Here is a 19,788-nt window from a genome sequence, read left to right as displayed (position 1 = left end):
GACTTCTTAAGAAGCTGCGGTTAGCAGGTCTGCTGCAGAATCTCCTGAATGGGGTTCTCTTTGATGCCCTCTCCAGGGTGTGCCGAGCAGTGACAACAACTTACCTCCTCTCATGGGCCAGCCCAGGTGCCCAGGCTCGCCATCTTTGCAAAGAGAGGTTTGCAGCAGCCAAGCTGCTGTGAATGCTGTAATGCCATTTTCTTGTAAGAAGCACCAAGGCTTCCAGAATTCCCCAGAGATCATCAAGGAGCTGCCTCTGTTTCTGAGGGTCTCTCTCAAAGGGATAATCTTTCCCTAGGTCCTTGCCAACAGAGCCCTCCTGGAGAGAAGGAGTCTAGAGGTTCAGCCCCTTTTCTTCCTTCCCCAGATCACAAACTGAAGTGTCTAGAGGCTTCTCCAGTCTACCTAACCTGTTGCTGTCAGCTCAGTGCCATGTGGAGACAATCCTCGTCTTGCCACTGCTTGGTGGCAGCCAGGATCACTTGCACCTTCCAGAGTTGCACAAGGGTGGTGACATTGCCGTGGTTTTCAGGGAATGACCCAGGCTTGGAGAGTTCACTAAAGCCCTTTGTACTCTAATCTTCTTGGAACTCAGACGAGACACTGTAGGATGCCAGACAAAGAAGGGGAGGATGTGAGGGTCCTAAGGGCAGAGAGTTGCCAGGTGACCAGCGTGCAGTGGTTCTCGTAACTGTCTGTTGCTAGAGGAAACGGTAGACTGTTTCACCAGAGAATTCTAAGTCCCCATCACTCCCTCCATTTGGAAACAGACTTTGTGCTTGCTGGTCAACCATGTCCTTACCATCACCACCATCTCTTCCCTTTTCCCCCTTCTCCTTTCTGATCTCCCCATTCCCCCCCACATCAGTGATATGGTCAGAAAGCAGCTAGAAGGGCTATTGTTTGAAATGGAAAGGAAATTAGACTCTTGGCTGGGAAGCCTCTCCCTCTAAATGCAAATGGATCTTGCAGCCAGTGGGAGTGGGTCCTACAGACAGGACCTCTCCTCACTCTTGTCCTTCCCTTTTGAGGACTGGCTCAGGGGTGGTTAAGGGCAGACTCCTCCCCAAGGAGAGAACAGGGTTCAAGATGTCCCCGCCAGTCCTGCAAGTATTATATAAGCAGCAGCAAAGGCAGGCCTGGAGTTGTTGGTGCTATTTTAGAAGGGGAGGGGCTGAGGGACTCACTAGAGAAACACAAAGTGCCAGGCAGGTGGACAGACTGTGTTTAAATGTTTCAAAATGCAGATAACCACAGGGCTCAAATTCTCCCTCCCACCCCTTGTTAAAACAAAAGTTGAAGCTGGGCTGCCAAAAAGCCACAGAGCTGCAGCTTGTTTTTCTGGGGCCCGGCCCAGGCGGCATCAGTTGCGGAAAGAATGGAGTTGCTGATGGCCCCCATCTCAGATTGACAGAGCCTCCTGGGCTGTTGGCAGAGCAGACTCAGTAGCCACCAGAATTGGGTCACCAAAGCCAGGGCTGGGGGTGGGGTGGCTGGGACAGGGAGACCCAGGTGGCAGGGTGGCAGGCAGTCTGGGAACCAGGCACTCTGTCCCGAGGGCCTGAAGAAAGCCAGGGGAAGAGCTGCACAGTGGCTCATCACCTCTCCAGTTGTGGTCAGCCGGGGAAAGGAGAAGGCCAGACAGAGACCAGAGTCTGGACGGGGAGGAAAGACTCACCCCTGTACAAGTTGGCCCATGCTTCCCAAACTCTGGGGGGACGGAGACTGTAAAAGCCAAACTTCCTCTTGTCTGTGCCCAGAAATGGCTTTTTGGTCCGAAGATGCCCAGTGAGTGTTCCGCCCCTCTCGGAATTCTTTGGTTTTCCTCCTTCTTAGGGGCCTGGCCTCGGCCTGATGTGTAGAGGAGGGAGGTCGAGCGTAGGAATGAGCCCTTTCAGCTCTCATCAGAACTGTGCTTTTTGCGCTTTGAACCCTGTTCCCTCTAATTGCCTCTGAACTTTGCCTGAAATGTGAAAGTAATGGGCTTTGCATTATTCTTTTTGTCTCTTTCCTTTGGAAGGAAAAAAATCTCAGCCAGGAAATCCTTGGCAGGGTTTTTGTCAAAGTACCTCTTTAACCATAGTTGCCTACAGGGAAGGCCTCACGGAAAAACAAATGCCATTTCCGCCAACCCTCATACCACTACTTAGCTGAATTTTCCTGTGTGCTGAGGACTGTCTCAAACACACACACACACACATACACACACACAGCCCACTTTACACAGACACACAAGTACACACAGACCTTAAGCTTCAGCCAGCGCCCTTACTCCCGTGTCTTTTCAGTCTCTTGTAACGTTAAGCCAGGGGTCATTCCTGGGTCTGCATCAGTCCGGAAGTGAGGGTCCTGTTTACCACTGCCGTGGCTGAGGCTATAAGAACCTGGCCATTATTATTATTATCATCCCATGCATTTTCACGGCACTTGTACTTTCAGTCATCATTCGATCATCTATTCAGCAAACTCTTATTCCAGTGGTTTCAGACTTTGGCAAGCATCTGCATTTCCTGGAGGGCTTATTAAAGCACAGATTTCTGGGCCCCAGTCCCAGAGATTTTGATTCAGTAGGTCTGAGGTGGACCTGAGAATTTGCAATTCTAACAAGTTCCTACTGGATGCTGTGGCCTCTTCTGTGTTAGAGCGTGTGGGGAGACAGAATCCTTGCCATCAAGAAGGGAGTCTCTGAGCAGAGAGAGGAGATAAGACAATGTGCCTCACTAGTAATGCAAAATAGAGAGTGGAGTGTACGTGCCAGGACTGCGATGTATGTACCAGGAGAGTTTGCTTTAGCTGGACAGGATTCAGGCAGGCTGCATGGAGGAGGTGGCATTTGAGGTAGGCCTTAAAGGGTGGATAGGATTTAAGCACATGGAGAAGGGTAGAATGACTTCCCAGGCCGAGGAATATCAAACACCATAGGTCAAGGCCTCATGGGAAAGAAGAGAGCATGCATCTCATTAACCTTTCCCCTGTGGCCATGGGGCTGGGCTGTGGGGCTCGCCCAGGGGAGATGAGGGTGCTGACGTGCATAGAACTCTGCCATGTGCCTGGCGCTCATTAAGGTCTTCACACACGTCAGCTCAGCCCGCCCCAAATAAAACCCTGCCAGGTACACATATCCTGTTTCTCAGGACCAGGGGTGTTAAGTAGCCGGTCAGTCGGTCACAGCTGAGTAGTGGGGTCAGTGTGCCTCACACAAAGCTACCCCCTTCCTGAACTCTTCAGTGCCAGGCTGGAAGGGTGGTGGGCCCAGGTCGTGAAAGGTCTCGAATGTGCATGCTTGAGTACTCTGCATACAGATATTAACTCGGTTATCCTCACAATGACCAAGTAGGTAGAAACCATTATTCTTCCCATTTTACAGATGAGGGAAGTAAAGACAAAATGATCAAGGTCATAAAGCTAGGAAATGAAACTTGTCCAGTCTTTCTGATGAAGTTGCAAGTCCTCTAAAGTCTTCATTTCCCAAATTCAGTCCTTTTTCCACAGCGGCAGTGTCAGGAGCTCCTGCTAAGAGCTATCAGGGGCCAGGGAGGTCACCCACCATCCTGTGGGGTAGAAGGAGAGCTAGTTGACAGTATACTTTGGCTTCCTAATGAGGAATTTCCTGCCAGTTGGGGAGTGGTGTTTTCCCAAGTTTATAGTGAGCTCTGGGGCTCATGACTCAGTTCCTACATTGGACTGTGATTGTTTTTAAAAACATGTTTTCCATTTTGCTTAGCATGACAAACGCGCCCCACCATGAGGTCACAGCTTTCAAAGGTCAGTGGGGAATGTAATCTGTGGGTAGGTGTGTGTTTGGGGAGGAGGGCATGCTTCTGTCTTTCTCTGTGTGGCTCTTTCAGTAGGTTTTCCTTTTTAAAACTTTCCTCCTTGTTTGTGAAATCTAGTGAAAAGATCAGAAGTTTGTACAACTCCATAGGTACTAGTCTGGACGGTCCCCCTTTTAAAGCTGATGGGACACGGCTTTGACTAGAATAGCTGCCAATAGCATCCGTTTTGTGAGGGTCAAACCAAGAATGCCTTCTGTCTTCCCACATTAACTCCATCAAGTTGGACCAGTCCTTAGGGGCCTTTTCTGGACCTGTGCTAATGCCTCATTACCCCACTAGGCCCCTTCTGCCCCCAAGTTAGTTTTCTCCTAGTTTTGATCCACACTATCACTTTGTGATACTATATTAGAAATGCAAAACTCAGTTTGAGATTTTATATCACGTCATATAAGTGGTACGTGGTAGGGAGAGTTTTTCTACCCATGATACCACATGAACAGAAGCAGCTGATGGAATTTCAGTAAACATGTGTTTTCTGGTGCTGTTCGATATAACTGGGGTAACTCTGCCAAGGGCATGCCTTCCACTTGTCTCATTTCTTCCCCCAGCCTCCTTCTACCCTGCCTCATTTCTCCTTAAAAAAAAAAAAAAGACCTCTTTTTCTATTATACTTCTAGTTCAATAGAACTCAGGCTTTTTCTGGAATAAGAATTCTCTTAAGAATCTGATGAACATTTTAAATCCTTTCCCCCAGAAAAACCTATAAAGATACTGCATCAGTCAGGATAGGCGAGAGGTTATGCTCAGTAATAAGTCCAAACTCCTAGTGGCCCTAAAACAACAGGTTTATTACTCACGCTATATGTCCATCACAGGTTGGATGAGAGCTTTGTTCCTACTTCTTTATCCCCTGGGGCCAGACTGACCCTGAAGTCACTATCTGGAATGTTATGGCTTGCCATGGCAGAAGGGAGACTAACAGAGGGTCTCACATCAGCAAGAAATGTTCTGGCCTCTAAGTGACATCTGTCACTTCCAATCTCAATTTATTAGTTAGAAGCTGCCTCAAAGTGTCACAATCATAATGGCGCCAGGAAGTTCAAGCCTACCCACATGCCAGAAAGGGGGAGAACCAGAAATATGTGGCCAACATAAAAACCAGTGCCTGAGATATTTCTTATTAAAAGCCTATTATAGGGCTTCCCTGGTGGTGCAGTGGTTGAGAATCCACCTGCCAGTGCAGGGAACATGGGTTCGAGCCCTGGTCTGGGAAGATCCCACATGCTGCAGAGCAGCTAAGCCCGAGCGCCACAGCTACTGAGCCTGCGCTCTAGAGCCCGCGAGCCACAACTACTGAGCCCGTGTGCCACAGCTACTGAAGCCCGCACGCCTAGAGACTGTGCTCCACAACAAGAGAAGCCACTGCAGTGAGAAGCTCGCGCACCGCAGCGAAGAGTAGCCCGTTTGCTGCAACTAAAAAGAAAGCCCATGCGCAGCAACGAAGACCCAACGCAGCAAAAAATAAATAAATAAATAACTTTATTTTTTTTAAAAGCCCGTCATAATATAGCTGAGAAGTTTTGCCTTAGATCATATATATTGCAGCATTAAGGTTAAAAGTTAATTTACCTTTAGGTAAGAAACAGTTGAAGAAATGACTTGGGAGGTAAAAAATTGCAGAGTTTGGTGCTGATTATCTCATGGGAGAATGTACTTTGAAAATTATAAAGTAACACAGAAGTATAAAGGATTGTGAGATGATGCTGGGTAGTATAAAAAAGTGGTTAGCCCAGAATCTTTTAGACTTGACTCTAAAATACGCTTGGAGCCAGGCTCTTCAGCAGAATGCATTGTGCTTATTTGTGCCGCTTCCTTCGGGTGTGACCCCACCCGAGGAGGCTGGGAGCTGAACAGATCGTAGGGGCTGGAGGAGATGTTACAGGACCACAGTGGGAAGCCAGTTCACTCCCAGAGCTCCTTTCTGGCCTCAAAACCATTCCCTGAGGGCTCCTCTTACAGTGTCCAGTCTCCAGTTGGCGAGCATTGGAAGGAGAGAAGTGCAAGTTAAGTTAAGCAAATGTCAGCAGCGACTCCGGGAAGGACCACAAGGGAGACTTCTGACTTCAGCTTACATTTATGAACTCTGGTTAGGAACGGGGTTTTTCTGTCTGCTGATGGGAAATGGGGAAGAGATTCTCTGCCCATTGTCCTCCACCTGCTCTCCCGTTGCTAGACCTCAGCAGAAGGTTCAGTTGAACACCGACATGTGCTGAAAACACAAAGGTGTTACACAGTGGTGTTGCCAGCCTGCCAGGGCTGGCAGGCTGTACTGCTATCCTGCCTTACCCCATAGGGGTGGCTCTGTGGGGAGATTCAGCCCGGACACCCCTGGGGGACAGAAGGAAACACCCTGGGTGTTGCTAGAGGCCACACCCTAAATGTCAGTGGGATCTTTCAGAATATTCTGGTTCAAACAGGAAAAGAAATCAGGGGTTTATTCATTTACAAATCTGTTTGCTGGGAGAGGGAGGCTTTTTTTTTTTTTTTAAATGAAATTAACTCATTCTGACAAGAGATGTAGAAATACTTACATTCTAAACACAAATTTATAATTACAAAGCAGACAATAAAAAATATACATAACGTTTGTAATGGGAAAAACTTGAAGTTCTTCAGGAATAGAGAACAAATGAAAAATAATATAATCTATTCTCATTTAATAAAAACCTTAATTTATTCCTCAGATTATTTTTTTATTGAGAAAAAATATTCTTTTTACTTCAAAGAAGTACATGTTCATCTGATCGGCAATAAGCAAAAAACAAGAGCTGGTACCAGAAAATCTGCTGTCCTATTGTCCAGGAATAACCTCATGACTAACTTCCTGATCATCCCTCTGGACATTTATATATACTTTTTTCTTAAGCAAAAATTGGGGTCATATTTTATGCTGTTTCGTAATCTGCTTTTTGTTTTCATTTAATATTAGAAACATCTTTATATGTCAAATATAGTATTCTGTGAATAAGTTTTTAATGATTCATATCATTTCATTGTATGAAGACATTCCCAGAGGAATTTTAAAACCTATTCAGAAATATGTTAATTTTTTTTAAAGCCAGCAAAAATAAAATTAGTCGTAGATATTTTTAAGTTTTAACTTACTTTGTTTCCAGTTTTATAATTTGAAAGAAGAAAAATAATTGGGAGAAGAAAATTAAAATTTCTTCTCATAATCCCACGACTTAAAATGTCACTATTTTTTCCTTCCAGTCTTTTTTTCCCCTCTCTATCTCTATATTTTTTAAAGCAAAATTGCTCATTCATTAAAAAAAAAAAAATTAGAAGCCTTTTCTGTATTCATGTGAAGATTGAAGAGGGGGTCTTATACTGGAGTTTGCCAGGGTTCTCGGAGTATGATCCAAGAGAACACAGTGGGAAATGAGAAGAAACAATCTGCCTGGGGAAGAGGGCGGTAGGCTTCTCCCCTGCTCCTTTACCCCTTTCTGGAGCCAGGAGGAAGAAGGGGAGGCCTCTGATGGTCCCGAGTCTAATGCAGCTGCAGGCCAAAGCGAGGTGGGAGTGGATTGTTCGTGATGGTGGGAGATGGAATTGTACCGGATTATGTCAAGAGCAGAGGAAGTTGTTTACATTCTCCAGGGAAGAAATGGGCCTGAGGAAACTAGAATTTTTCCACCTCTAACTTCAGTGACTCTTGTGTGACGGAGGCGACATGGTAGAGAAAAAAATTTTATCAGGTAGCCCCTCCGAGGCCCCCTGCAACCGCTCATCTGCTGAGATGTGGGGATTCTGAGGGGCTCTTCGCTCTTGGTGGGGAGCTTGGGAGCCGTCCTTGTGGGCCTGAGCAGGGCTGGAGTGGGGAGGTGGGCACCAAGAGAGGCTGAGGCATTTTCTCAGAGATCTCTTAAGATAGGAAGGGCACACTGTCCTAAAAGGTAAGCATACTTAATGCCCCCCAAACCTAAAATATGGGAGGACCAGTAGTGCTGCACAGATGCCTTGGCATTCTTCCCTTACCCCAGGAGCCCTGGAGGTGCCCCGGAGTGAGTGACCTCTTTTACGATCACCATTCTTACATTTCTGCCCTCTTCCGCCCCACATGTCTTTCACTCTGGTACAAACATGAAAATTGATCACAGGTTCTAAATGTAACTTCACCAGGCAAGGGCCAACAGTGCCAGCTTCGACCAGGCGCGCAGTGTCCCTGGGCCTCCTTGTGCCGAGAGCAGCCCCTCCAGCTGGCATTCATGGTGTGCCCACGCCTCTCTGTCTCGCCTCCCTGCCCCCAGGGTTCTGGCTCGTGTGGACCATCATCATCATCCTGAGCTGCTGCTGCGTGTGCCACCACCGCCGAGCCAAGCACCGCCTTCAGGCCCAACAGCGGCAACATGAAATCAACCTGATCGCCTACCGGGAAGCCCACAATTACTCAGCGCTGCCATTTTATTTCAGTACGTACACAAAACCCCACCCTCGGGGCCCAGGACACATAGACTGTGGGTACAGGGGGTTGGCCTCCTTGTCCCGCACAGAGCAGGGTCTCACAAGTGTGGGAACAAGGGGGTGCGCACCTTTAGCGCCGAGGAGCCAGTGCTGTGGATGCAGCTCCTGGCAGCCACTGGGCCGCTCCAGTCCACACCAGCTGGGTTCTGACTACATCTCCGCTCCTTTAGTTTAGGCAGATTTTTTTAGGCAGGTGGTGGTATGGTGTATGATGTGAATGAATTGAGATTTAGAGGTCAGTGGCCTGAAATCCCCCCATTTTGCTTCCTGCCGTGTGCTATGCTTGAGCAGAGGCTGCTACAAAAGGGGCAGCGGTGGGGGGTAGCACTGGGACTTCCTGAGAACCAAGAAACTCGGTGACTCACTGAAGGGCACACTCACCTGACTTCCCTGGGGTTCCTTTTTTTTTTTTTTTTTTTTTGGCCATGCTGTGGGATCTTAGTTCCCTGACCAGGGATTGAACCCGGGCCTTTGTCAGTGAGAACGCCAAGTCCTAACCACTGGACCACCAGGGAAGCCTCTCCCTGGGGTTCCTTACACTCACTGATCTCTCGAGTGGTCGGTGGAGGCCCAGAAGTGCAGCCTGTCCAAAGCCATTCTGCAGTGTGTTCTACAGACTAAAGTAGTCATAAATTTGGAATTCCACACCTAGAAGAGTTAAGTGCTTAGCACAGTGCCTGGCATATAGTAAGTGCTCAATAAATGCTAGCAATTACTGTTACAATTAGATCATCTGTGCCTCAAAGCAAAAAATAACTCCCCTGGCATGTTCTTAACAAGCCTTGTTGATGACAGGCCCCTCGCCCTTTACTGGTAAGCCACCCGCTCTCGATGCGAGTCAGGATGAGGTTTGGTGTGTATTTCCAGACCACCTCTTGTCACACTAGGGTGAGAGGCAACACAGTTTTCCAGCCTCCCAGAAAAAGGCTCTCTTCATGATATACATCTGGAAAGTCTTAACTTAGGGTCCCCGACCCTGAGGCCTATGGGATGCAGATGGAGGACACAGTCTGAGCTAGAAACATGAGACTTGACGTGCATGTGGAAAACAGGTCCCTTCCAGGCAGAACTCTCTTGGCCATTCACCACGTTTGCTGAACCCTCTGCTTTAACTCCAGGCAAGCAGAAGTCCTTGCCTGTGAAGCAGCTTTAGGAGCTCTCAGATTTCCAGAAGCTAGAATCTGTCACTCCCAATCTGCCCCCCTTTCTCTGCAAAGTCGTTCACAGCCCTGTGCCCTGCCTGCACCTGAGAGCTGTAGCCGTCCCTCGGTGGGTATGCTGGGGGTGGGACGAGACATATGCTTAGTGTGAGCCTGCAGTCTGTCCTAGAACAATTGCCAGTGCAGTAATTTCTCCTCCCTACCTCCCCATTTTAGGGTTTTTGCCAAACTATTTACTACCTCCTTATGAGGAAGTGGTGAACCGACCTCCAACTCCTCCCCCACCATACAGTGCCTTCCAGCTCCAGCAGCAGCTGCCTGCGCAGTGTGGCCCTACAGGCGGCAGCCCCCCGGGCGCCGACCCCACCAGGGGCTCCCAGGGGGCTCAGAGCAGCCCCTTGTCTGGGCCCAGCAGAAGCAGCACGCGACCCCCGAGCATCGCTGACCCTGAGCCCTCCGACGTGCCAGCAGACCCAGCAGCCACCAAAGCCCCCGGGATGGAGCCCAGCGGCTCTGTGGCCGGCCTGGGGGAGGTGGACCCTGGGGCCTTCCTGGACAAGGATTCCGAATGTAAGGAGGAGCTGCTGAAAGAGTACAGCTCCGAGCAGGGCGGCGCCCTCCCTGACAGCAAAGACAAGACGCCCGGCAGACATCGCCGCTTCACAGGTGACTCGGGCATCGAGGTGTGTGTGTGCAACCGGGGCCACCACGATGACGACCTCAAAGAGTTCAACGCGCTCATCGACGATGCTCTGGACGGGCCCCTGGACTTCTGCGACAGCTGCCACGTGCGGCCGCCTGGCGACGAGGAGGAAGGGCTCTGCCAGTCCTCCGAGGAGCAGGCCCGGGAGCCCGGGCACCCTCACCTGCCGCGGCTGCCTGCCTGCCTGCTGCTGAACACCATCAACGAGCAGGACTCCCCAAACTCCCAGAGCAGCAGCTCCCCCAGCTAGAGCAGGCCCTGCCTGCGCCCAAGAACTTGGCGACACAACCAGGGTAGGGGAGAACCATGAGAGAAGCATTAAGTGACTGTGTTCCTTTTTTTTTTTTTTTTTTTTTCCCCTCTGCTCCTGCGTTTTCCTGCATCTCCAGGTACAGTTTGGGGTGTGGATGCCTCGCCCCCCATAGATACACAGTGTCACGGAGGGCCGAGAAGTTGTCCTGTGACTCATTCCTCATACCCCACCCCGTTGTTCCCCTTTACCTCTTTTCAAGTCACGTGTCACTACCTGCTTGGGTCAGAGAGATGTGCGTTTCAGAAGCCCCCAAGGAGGGGATGAGACTGTGCCCTGAGGTGACTCTTGGTGATGGAGTGGATTCATGTTCTGGTGTGAGTTGATGAGAACCTCGCCGCGTCTCAGTCAGAGAGGTGGCAGGTCTCAGCCCTGGGTGAAGCCCCAGTGGTCCGGGGATTGTCGCCCCTCGCTGCCAGTGTCTCCGGAGCCGGAATTGGGCTCCTCCTGTGGGAGGATGAGAGCTGACCGGCGGTCGCGTGGCGGGTTGGTAAAGGGCTTGTGCTCTCAAATTCCAGGTGACGAGATCGAGGTGGCACGATGCATCCTGGAGGGGCCCCTTCCCAGCAGGTTCTGGCTGGCCGCGGACTGGTTCAAGTGTGGAAGATTACACCTGCCTTCTCTTTGGTTTTTTTCTTTTAAAAAAAACCAACAACAACAGAAGTGAGCTGAAAATAAGAACTTGACCAGTGGGCAGGCAAGAATTCTGTTTTGGAAAAGGAAAATTTGTGGCTTTTTCCCAACTTGGCCTTCAGAGTCCTGGCTACAGTTGAGCCAGAAGGAGATGTTTTGTGTGCAGGCTTGGGTGGGAGCTCTCTGGAACTTCTGCGGTGAGCAGGAGGACCTGCGCTGTGGCAGCGGATAGAGGTGCAGCTTTCCGCATCTCTGCCGTTTGATCTGTGCCCACAGGTGATCAGTACCCTCCCCCGTCCCAAGCACACGTCTGCCGGCCTTCACGTCTCACTGTTCTCTGTGAACAAATGAGGAGGCTGTGGGACCTGAGAAAGGGCGGTCCCGCAGCCTGACTCTCACACAGTATTTTCTCTAGATTCTGAGTAAGCTGTTTTGTTTATTTGTTTGTTATTTCAAACTGACCATTTGGAAAAAATGCCTTGGTTATCTGTGGTTTTTGTGCCCTTTCCCTGCTCCGCCCCGCCTTGAGTGGGGTAACTAATTTTTGTAGCCTATGTCAAGTGTCTAAGTGGCCCAGGTAGGAGGGTGAAGGCAGCCATCCTGAAGGACCACAGGATCCTTATTATTGTAGTTTGGCTTCAAAAACCAGTTGAGCTTTGATAGGAATAATCTGAATGGAGAAAGCAAACTGCTGAAACTAACATTCCCTGTCCAGCCCTGTTCATATGAAGAGTTTGGTTCTTCCCCCACTCTTGAACAATGACATTCAGACTAGGCATTGATGTTATGGTAAGAAAGGAAGGTATATATATGTATATATATATGAATACACACGTATATATGTGTATGTGTGTATATATGTATATACACACACACACACACAAAATAGACAAATCCAAGGCTGTGAGGTGAACGAGTGTCTGAGTTTGGAGTCCACAAAACCAAAATCCACGTTGAACAAAGTGCAGTCCGTATACAGTGACTTTTTGGATAACCTGTATGTGTCTGTCCGTTGTGTGTGAGCCCCCAGCCCTGTTTTCCTGTGAATACGCTTTGAACGGCAGCCACTCTGCTCACGTTACCCACACGTTTGGAGCAGGCGCGGCCCTCTCAAGGTAATTTATTTTACGCATTTACTGTTTACTGAGCAAATGTCTGACTGTGCACTTGGGTGAACTCAGCAGCGCTGTCGGCGGCAGTCCCCACGTTTGCCAGAGATACTGTGCTCCAAGTAGAGGTTTTACTCTACCCATCACTGCAATTTGCACATTGCTCCGTGGACACTCAGAGGCCTGTGTTCTGCTCCCTGTAAACGGAAACGTGCTCTGAGCTTGTCTGCCTCCCTCGGCTGTGCCTGGCCCTCGGCGTCAGCCCCCGGGGGTGTCCACAGCCGCTCGGACAGAAGGCCAGGGTGGAACCTCAGACAGAAGCTGGGCTGGATCTTCAGTGTCAAGCTCGGACTGGCTGTGGCCCAGACGTCAACTCTGCCCAGAATTGCCAGGAGGGTTTGGCGGCCACCACAGTGCCATAGGGCTTACCTCCCTCTGCTGAGGTCCAGCGCGTGGCCGGTGTGTGGCGAGAGTGGGCAGAAGTGTGCCACAGCCCTCAGATGCCTTTCCTGCCACCTTTTGGTTTTTGTTTTTTGTTTTTTTTTGTCTCAAACAACTCACTGAAGTGTCTCAAAGGAGATCAAGTTTTACCAAAATGAACCCTGCTTGAGTTAACTGGTCGAAGGGATGGATTCTGGCCCTCTCAGGATTCCTTCTCCAGTCAGAGTGGGGAACTGGTCCACGTGTTTACTGCTGGGTTCACTGCAGCATCCAACCCAGAAGGCACGAGAAGAAGAAAACGCAACGGGTGGAGCTGGGCTTGAGTCCAGCGTCACAGCCTGGCCCCTGCTACACAAGGCTGCCCCGTGTGACGCAAGACGCAAGTAGGGAGCTGAAGGACTCGTGAGGGGGCCGGGGAGACTGGAGGGAGTCTGGTGTTCCAGGTGAACGAGGAGAAAGGGGTTGGTCGAGGGTTTGGTGCTACAGTCGGAAGATTTGCAAATGCACATTCCCGTGTGAGGCACATCACCCTCTGTCAGTTATTGTGAATGTGTGTATTTTAAGCAATAACATTCAGCTGGTCAGACTTTTCTGGGCAGTCTCGGTGACGCATTTCCTGTGCTGTGATTGTTCTGAAGACGGAGTGGCTCTAACCACTGTGAGAAGCCCAAATAAAATCGATCCCCGAAACTCGACTGCTCTGTTTTCCTCGCAGCGCTTGTTCCTTTTTCCTCCTCAGACTTCAGGGAGTCGCACCTCGAGATTCCTCACTGCAAGTGCTCTTGCCTTCTCCCCACAGAGGCTGAGAGAAGTTGAGGACAGGCTCCTGGGCCGAGGGCAAGCTGGGTAATGGCTGCCGAGGGCACTCTCTGTCCCGAGGCCTTTCCACCCAAACCCTCTCTCTGCCAGGATAATATTTCCGAGTACCTTGTAAAGTCCCACAGACAGGTTAAAACCAGAGCCCGCAAAACAGAAACAAGTTTTGTCAGAGACTCCAAAGCTAAGACATGGCATTTAAAAGGAAGCAAGCCCTCCTGGAGATCTCTTCTATTGATAAGATAGAATTGTGGATGGGCGCTTGGCCTCGGAATTTAACACACGAAATACTTGTTTTGGAGTCCCCTCTTGGTGCCCAGTACTGTGCTGGATGCTGAGGAGAATGTGGAAGAAATGTGTAAGACAAGGCCCCTGCCCTCTAGAAGTTAAATTATAATGGAGAGGACAAAACAAACTCATGTGAAATAGCTAACTGGCGATGTGAGGCGGGTTGAGACGAAGTGAGCAGTACTGTTTCAGAGAAGCTTGAGGAGTCGGGGGTGGCAGTTTAGGGCTTGCATTCCAGGCAGGCGCCTCAGAACTGATTTTTAGGTGATGCGGGAGCCACCGGTGTGCCAACATCTGCCATCGTGGGCCCGTGAGCCTTTCCTAAGACTCGTTGTCATTTTAGCCTCTGCTTAAGACTGTTCTCTTAGCACTTTGAGTCAGGTGTCAGGTCCCCGCTCCAAGGCTGTGGGAAGGAACAGCCTTCTGCCCCCACCCAGCAAGACTTCTCTTTGGGCCGCATGCAGGTGGGCAAAGCAGAATGATGAGCATCCTCAGAACCCTCCCGTGAGGAGTTCTTGCCTCCCCAGGTGGAGCGCTCACTGATGGGCCAGCAGTGGATGCTGGCAGAAAGCATTGTCTTCTCTAGCCCTTGGGTTTGCCCAGCAGTCAGCCCTGTGGTGTCTGAGAGTCCAGTGTAAGCCAGGTGTGCGCCCACCCCCATCTGACCCTGGGCCAGAGGACACAGCCTCGGCCCTTCAGTGACTCCAGTGGGATGGTTTCTGCCTAGTTCCTTCTAAACTGTTGGGCTCCTCTAGGCAACCCTAGGGGAGCCATATTAGCATCTAGAAAGACAGTTCTGATCCAAAGCCACAGGAAAGAACTGGCAGAGTACCTCATTCTCACCTTCTTTAAGCTAATGTCTGAGTGGCACAAAAACAAAATGGTACAACTCTTACAAGCTGCATACCAGAGGCTGTACGTGTACGCTTACTGCCTAGGTGTATAGGGCCCACCCCAGGCTCCTGGGTCACTGAGTTCCTGATTTCTCTAACAAGGTACAGCATTTGCTGTCTCTACTGCCCCAGGTGACCAGGTTCAGGTGGAGACAGTACTAATGCCTTGAAGCAGGAAACAGTAGCTTTGATGAACAGGAATTTCAAGAAACTCCCCCTTCTCCAGTTTCCTCTATTTTCAGCCAGGGGGCAAAAACCAAGGTTTAACTCAGGAGGAGCAGGAAATGGGTTTGGCTGACTGTTGACTGAACCTGCTGGAAACTTGAACCTGCTGGGAAGGGTAGTGGGTCTTGGGAGGTGTTTGGGATGCAGTTTCCAGCTGGGACAAGTGGCTGGCCTTAAGAGCTGAGCATTTATGGAGCACCTACTGTGTGCCAAGTGTTGGGGATGCAGATATGCCTTAGACCTGGCCCCTCTTTAGAAGAGCTAATAATGCTCTAGTGAGGAAGAAGGACACATGAACGGTTTTAGTAGCGCCTGGTAAATACCACGAAGCATGTGTGTACAGGATGCTGTGGAAGAGAATGTAGCCCACCTGTGGGTTCAGGGCAGTCTTCCTGGAGCAGGGACTTCTAAACTGAGCTTGCCAGGTGGAGAAAGGTGTAAAGGGAATTCCAGGCAAACGTTTGATTGGCAGATTATTGAGTGCCTACTGTGTGAGAAGGACAAAAAAGCATAGGATGCCTAAAACAGGAGAGTGCGGTGTCATGTCTAAAGCTTTGAGCAATTTAATCCCTCTAGGTAACTGCATTCTGGGAAGTGACAGGAGATGAAGCTGGAGAGGTAAGCTGATAGTAAAAAGATTTTAATTTGTCCTTATTTTATTTATTGACTGTTTATATAACACCAGGTCTCGTATACGCATCTTACCTACGTTTTCTCATTTTAGCCTCAAAGCAGCCCTCTGAAGTATGGACTGTAATTATTCCCGCTTTATTAATGGGGATGAAGCATTCAGAGGAGTTAATTAACTAGTCCAAGGTCACACAGCTGGTGGAGCTGTGGTAGAGCCAAGGATTAGAACCCACATCTGTTGACTCCAAAGCCCATGCAATTAACTAGTTGGCCAGACTAGTGAAGAGTTGTACGGTTGGTGCTCACAAGCCACGTGAAGAACTTTTAATTTCTTTTCAAAGGTGAGAGGGAACCAGAGAAGGGTATGCTGAGCAGGGGAGTAACGTGGTGGCAGGTAAAGCAGACACTGTTTTCTCAGGAGCTGTTGTACTTTATCCCCTCTTCACCCCTCTCCCCTTGCCTCGTCATAAGCCCCCCAGAGACCCCACACCCAGCCAGCTGTTACCTACCAGAGCCCCTCAGTGCTGGAATGGCAGGTGGTACCTGCTTCAGATCAGCGTTAACCTCCGCAGTGAAGCTGTAACCCCTTGGAAACATTGTAAAATAATGAGTTATTTGGACCTTCTTTGTGTTTTTTCCTTGCAAGAGTGTTTTGCTCTTCCTCAGAGGAGATTTTTTTAAAGAGAGCTTTTGTGGCTTGTGAGGGGGAGAAGAGGATTTTCGCTTGATCTGAAGTTTCTCCGCACGGTATTAGCCTGCTCCTGACCACAGTTTAACCATCCACTGCATGTCTTCTCACCAAGGAGTCTCAAGAAACCCAGTCCCACTGGAAAATGTTACAAAGCACCCTGGTGTTGGAACCCTGAAAAGTTTGTCTTTGGGGTCTCCACCCACTTCCCAGCTGCCAGCCTGCCCTGGCTCCGGAGAGAAAGAGGGGGCAGCCGGCAGGGCCATCTGGAGCTGCAAGGGGGGCACCCCTGGTGGTATTGTCCTGCAGATGGACCCATCCGGATATACCTGCTCTCCTTCCTGACCAAGCTGGTGGTCTTTGGGAGGTTTGTGTAAAACCCTTAGAGAGGGACTTATTTTGTGGGTCTGGATATAGGCAATGATAATAAAGCCAGTATTTATCAAGGCACTGAACACGAGATGTAGGTCCATATTTTGTTCTCAGCAGCCCTCTGGGTTGGTGGTGCTATTTCTACACACATCGCAGCCACCCATATTACAGATGAGAAAACCGAGGTTTAAGAAGGCCAAGTAAGTTGCCTACGCTCACTCGGTCTGTAAATGACAGAAAGAAAACTTGCTCCCGCAGCCTGACCTCTCATCTTCTGTAACTCCCAACAGTGTGGAACTCTCCTGCTCACACAGCCCTTTCTACTTTTCATCCTCACCAGAACCTCAGATGATGGCAGCACAGGTGGTAAGTTACCCCACTTTACAAATGAGAAGCTAACAGTGAGCCTAAGATCCAGAGTTAGGAAACTGGGGAGCCTGGGGCCCAGAACCTGGGGCCTCCTCCTGCAGGCCTCTCCCCACCCCTCTCTAGCTTCTGTGATGGGGTTCCTGTCCTGAGATGGGTGTTTATCCCTCTGAGCATGACTGGAGAGAGGGCTCCTCATTTGCTGCAGGCTTTGTGGCCACCAGAGGCCAACCAGAACATTCATGGTGGGAATGTTTACACCACAGTGATCAGCAAACACTACAAATCAAGGCTGTTCCCTACCACCAGCACCAGAGAACTGGTTGTTCAATGTTTATTTACCATTACACCATTGCCCTGGTTAAGGGCAGTCTGAGGCTCAAAAGGTGACTGTGGGGTCTTGATGAAGACCTTTCAGCTTTGCCAGAGATCTGGAATTCCTTCTGCATAAGGAGTTAGAGTTCTTTTACCACTGGACCAATTAGCCAAGTGATTTAGAGCATCTGACTCACTCCTCTTGTGTGTGTAACCTACTTGTCAGGTTGATGTGCAGCCAAAAGAACACAAGAGGGCTCAGTCTTGAATTCCAGAGATGCAGGGGTGGCAGCATCCCTGGGGGTCACCACACCCATTTGCAGCCCAGGCAGGCGCTCAAGCGTATGTGCGATTCCACACCAATGTACAGAAGCTGAGGGCTAAAAGGATTTAGGTCGGTGGGAAAAGGCCTTCCAGGCAGGGGAAGGGCAGTTTGGGCAGGAGTCAGAGTTCACGAGGTCATTTCCTGGAAGGATGCTCAGCTTTGTACTCTCCCCAGCCAGACACTCAGGCCCTTCTGCACAGACGCGGAAGACCTGTGAGAGAGCACGCTGGCTCCTCATCCTGCGTCACTGAAATCCCGGGTTCTGGTCCCAGCCCTGCTGCTAGGCTGCTGGGTGACTTAGGGCAAGTCACCCCCCACACACCTGCCCCCAGTGGCCCTCAGGTTTGTCATCTTCAAAATGAAGGGTTAGCCTCTCATTTCCCTGCCATTCAATGGTCTGAATCAAGGAGAGTGGATGTTTCCTTCCCAGTTACACTCATGCACTGCTTCTACAGGGGATGTTGTTTATCTGTTCCTCACTAGTCCGCAAAATGCCTTTCAGATTCTGAGCAAATCTGGAGAAATTAACTCTCCTCCAGCCGGTCAGCTCCCCTCTGCTCTGAGCTGAGGGTAGCTGGGCTCTAGGCCAGCGAGCAGCTGGTGGGGATAGAGGAACCCAGGAGAAGGAGGGAACCACCTCCAGTTTAACCCCTTTCTCATCCGCTCACTGTGGTGGCAGCATCTCTCCAGGCTCCCCGTGATGGAGGCTGGGGTCAGCCACAGCTGCCCACCGACTCCTCTGGGCTCTTTAGCAAGGCCTTAGGGTCACGGGCCAGTGAAGGCCAGCACTGAGTTGGGGGGCAGTGGGGAATGGTCAGCTACCCCTGGATTAGCAAAGCTCTTTGAAGGAAGAAGAGGCTGCTGTGGTGGAAAGCCTTGGCCCTCCCTCCTTGCGGGGGCTCCCTTGGTTTCTTCTCCCTGGAACTTGGCCAGGCGGAGTCTCAGGCTTGCCCTGCTGGCCCGTCCAGAGCCCTCCTCCAGTCAGAAGGGAAGGACCAGGTCGCTGATGATCTGACCCTGGTCTGGCTGGCGCCAGGGAGCTGGGGTTGAGTCCTCTCTCTGGGCTAAAGGGCAAGGGTCAGTTTCTCCCAGGGCGTCTCAGGACACCTTTCATTTGCGGACTGGCCAGTGGCCAAGGATTAAAGATGTCGGTTTTAAGATTTGAAGAAGTCTGGGCTCCATTTTCTAGTGAGGCATTTACAGACTTCCTGGGGCTTGGGGGTGGGGAGCAGGGGCAGAGCCTGGGCACTTCAGCGGGAGGCTGCCGTGGAAGCCCTTTCCTTGCGGTGTTTACCCCAGTACAGAATGAGGAAAAGGAGACCTACCAGTCTTTGGGGACCAAGACGAGAGGGATGGGCAGTTGTGGGTTGAGTTTATGGATTATAGACACTTCCCCAAAGCCAAAGCTTTGAGATGCATGCAGCGATGAGTGGATCAAAGCAAACATGATCTGCTTTGCTTTCAAAATGTAAACTCAATCCCACCGCTTCTTGCCGTCTCCACTGCTGTCGCCAGGGTCTAAGCCACCAGCATCCTGCTGTCCGGGACCAGCACAGCCTCCTCCCCAGGGCCCCCACTTTCATCCCTCTGCAGACCAGTGTCTACTCAGCAACTCAAATGATCTTTTAAAAATATTAACCAGACCTTTCCACTTCAATGTGTAAACCCTCCTGTGACTTCTTCTCATACTTGGAATGGAAACCCAAACTCCTTCCTACTACTTAGAAAGACTCCATGGGACCTGGCCCTGCCTGCAGTCTGACCTCATCGGGGACCACTCTTCCCTTCATTGGCTCTGCTCTAGACTGAATGACCTCTCCTACCTTGAGAACTGCTCACCTGCTGCTCCCTCAGCATGGGACACCTTCCCCCCACATCTTCACGCCTTCCCCAATCAGTCATTCACAGTGGCCACCCCCCACCTCTGCCATTCCCCTCACATCACCAGCACCTAGTATAATTGGCTCCAAAGCACGTAACGAGTCTCTGAAATGCTCATTTGTCAGCCCTCACTAGAATGTAAGCTTCATGTAAGACCAGGGAGCCTGAGGGTCCAGGGACAGTGAGTGAGTGGTACATAGTAGGTGCTCAATAAAATACTCTTTGAAAGAATGAGTGAACAAACAAATGAATGAGCTGCTCAGAGACCTTCTGAAAAAAAAAAAAACACAACTGTTTACGCACAGCACTGCCAGGGCTGCAGGCTGGAAAAGA

The 19,788-nt window shown here is 50.2% G+C and overlaps 1 protein-coding gene across 4 annotated transcripts in view; it reads left to right on the top strand.

Annotated features, from left to right (window-relative positions):
• WBP1L (WW domain binding protein 1 like) overlaps positions 1-13,351 on the top strand; it is a 59,034-nt gene extending 45,683 nt beyond the window's left edge. For all 4 annotated transcript variants that reach the window (XM_007187228.2, XM_007187230.3, XM_028167768.2 and 1 more), the window contains 2 exons: positions 8,087-8,248; positions 9,677-13,351. In XM_007187228.2, the coding sequence (XP_007187290.1) occupies positions 8,087-8,248; positions 9,677-10,413 (899 nt within the window). In that variant the 3' untranslated portion in view covers positions 10,414-13,351. The remainder of the gene's footprint in view (positions 1-8,086; positions 8,249-9,676) is intronic.
• The last annotated feature ends 6,437 nt before the right edge of the window (positions 13,352-19,788 follow it).

This window comes from Balaenoptera acutorostrata, chromosome 16 (assembly GCF_949987535.1).
Source record: "Balaenoptera acutorostrata chromosome 16, mBalAcu1.1, whole genome shotgun sequence".
In the NCBI taxonomy this organism is placed as follows: Eukaryota; Metazoa; Chordata; class Mammalia; order Artiodactyla; family Balaenopteridae; genus Balaenoptera; species Balaenoptera acutorostrata.
This window is presented reverse-complemented; position numbering and strand designations above follow the sequence as displayed.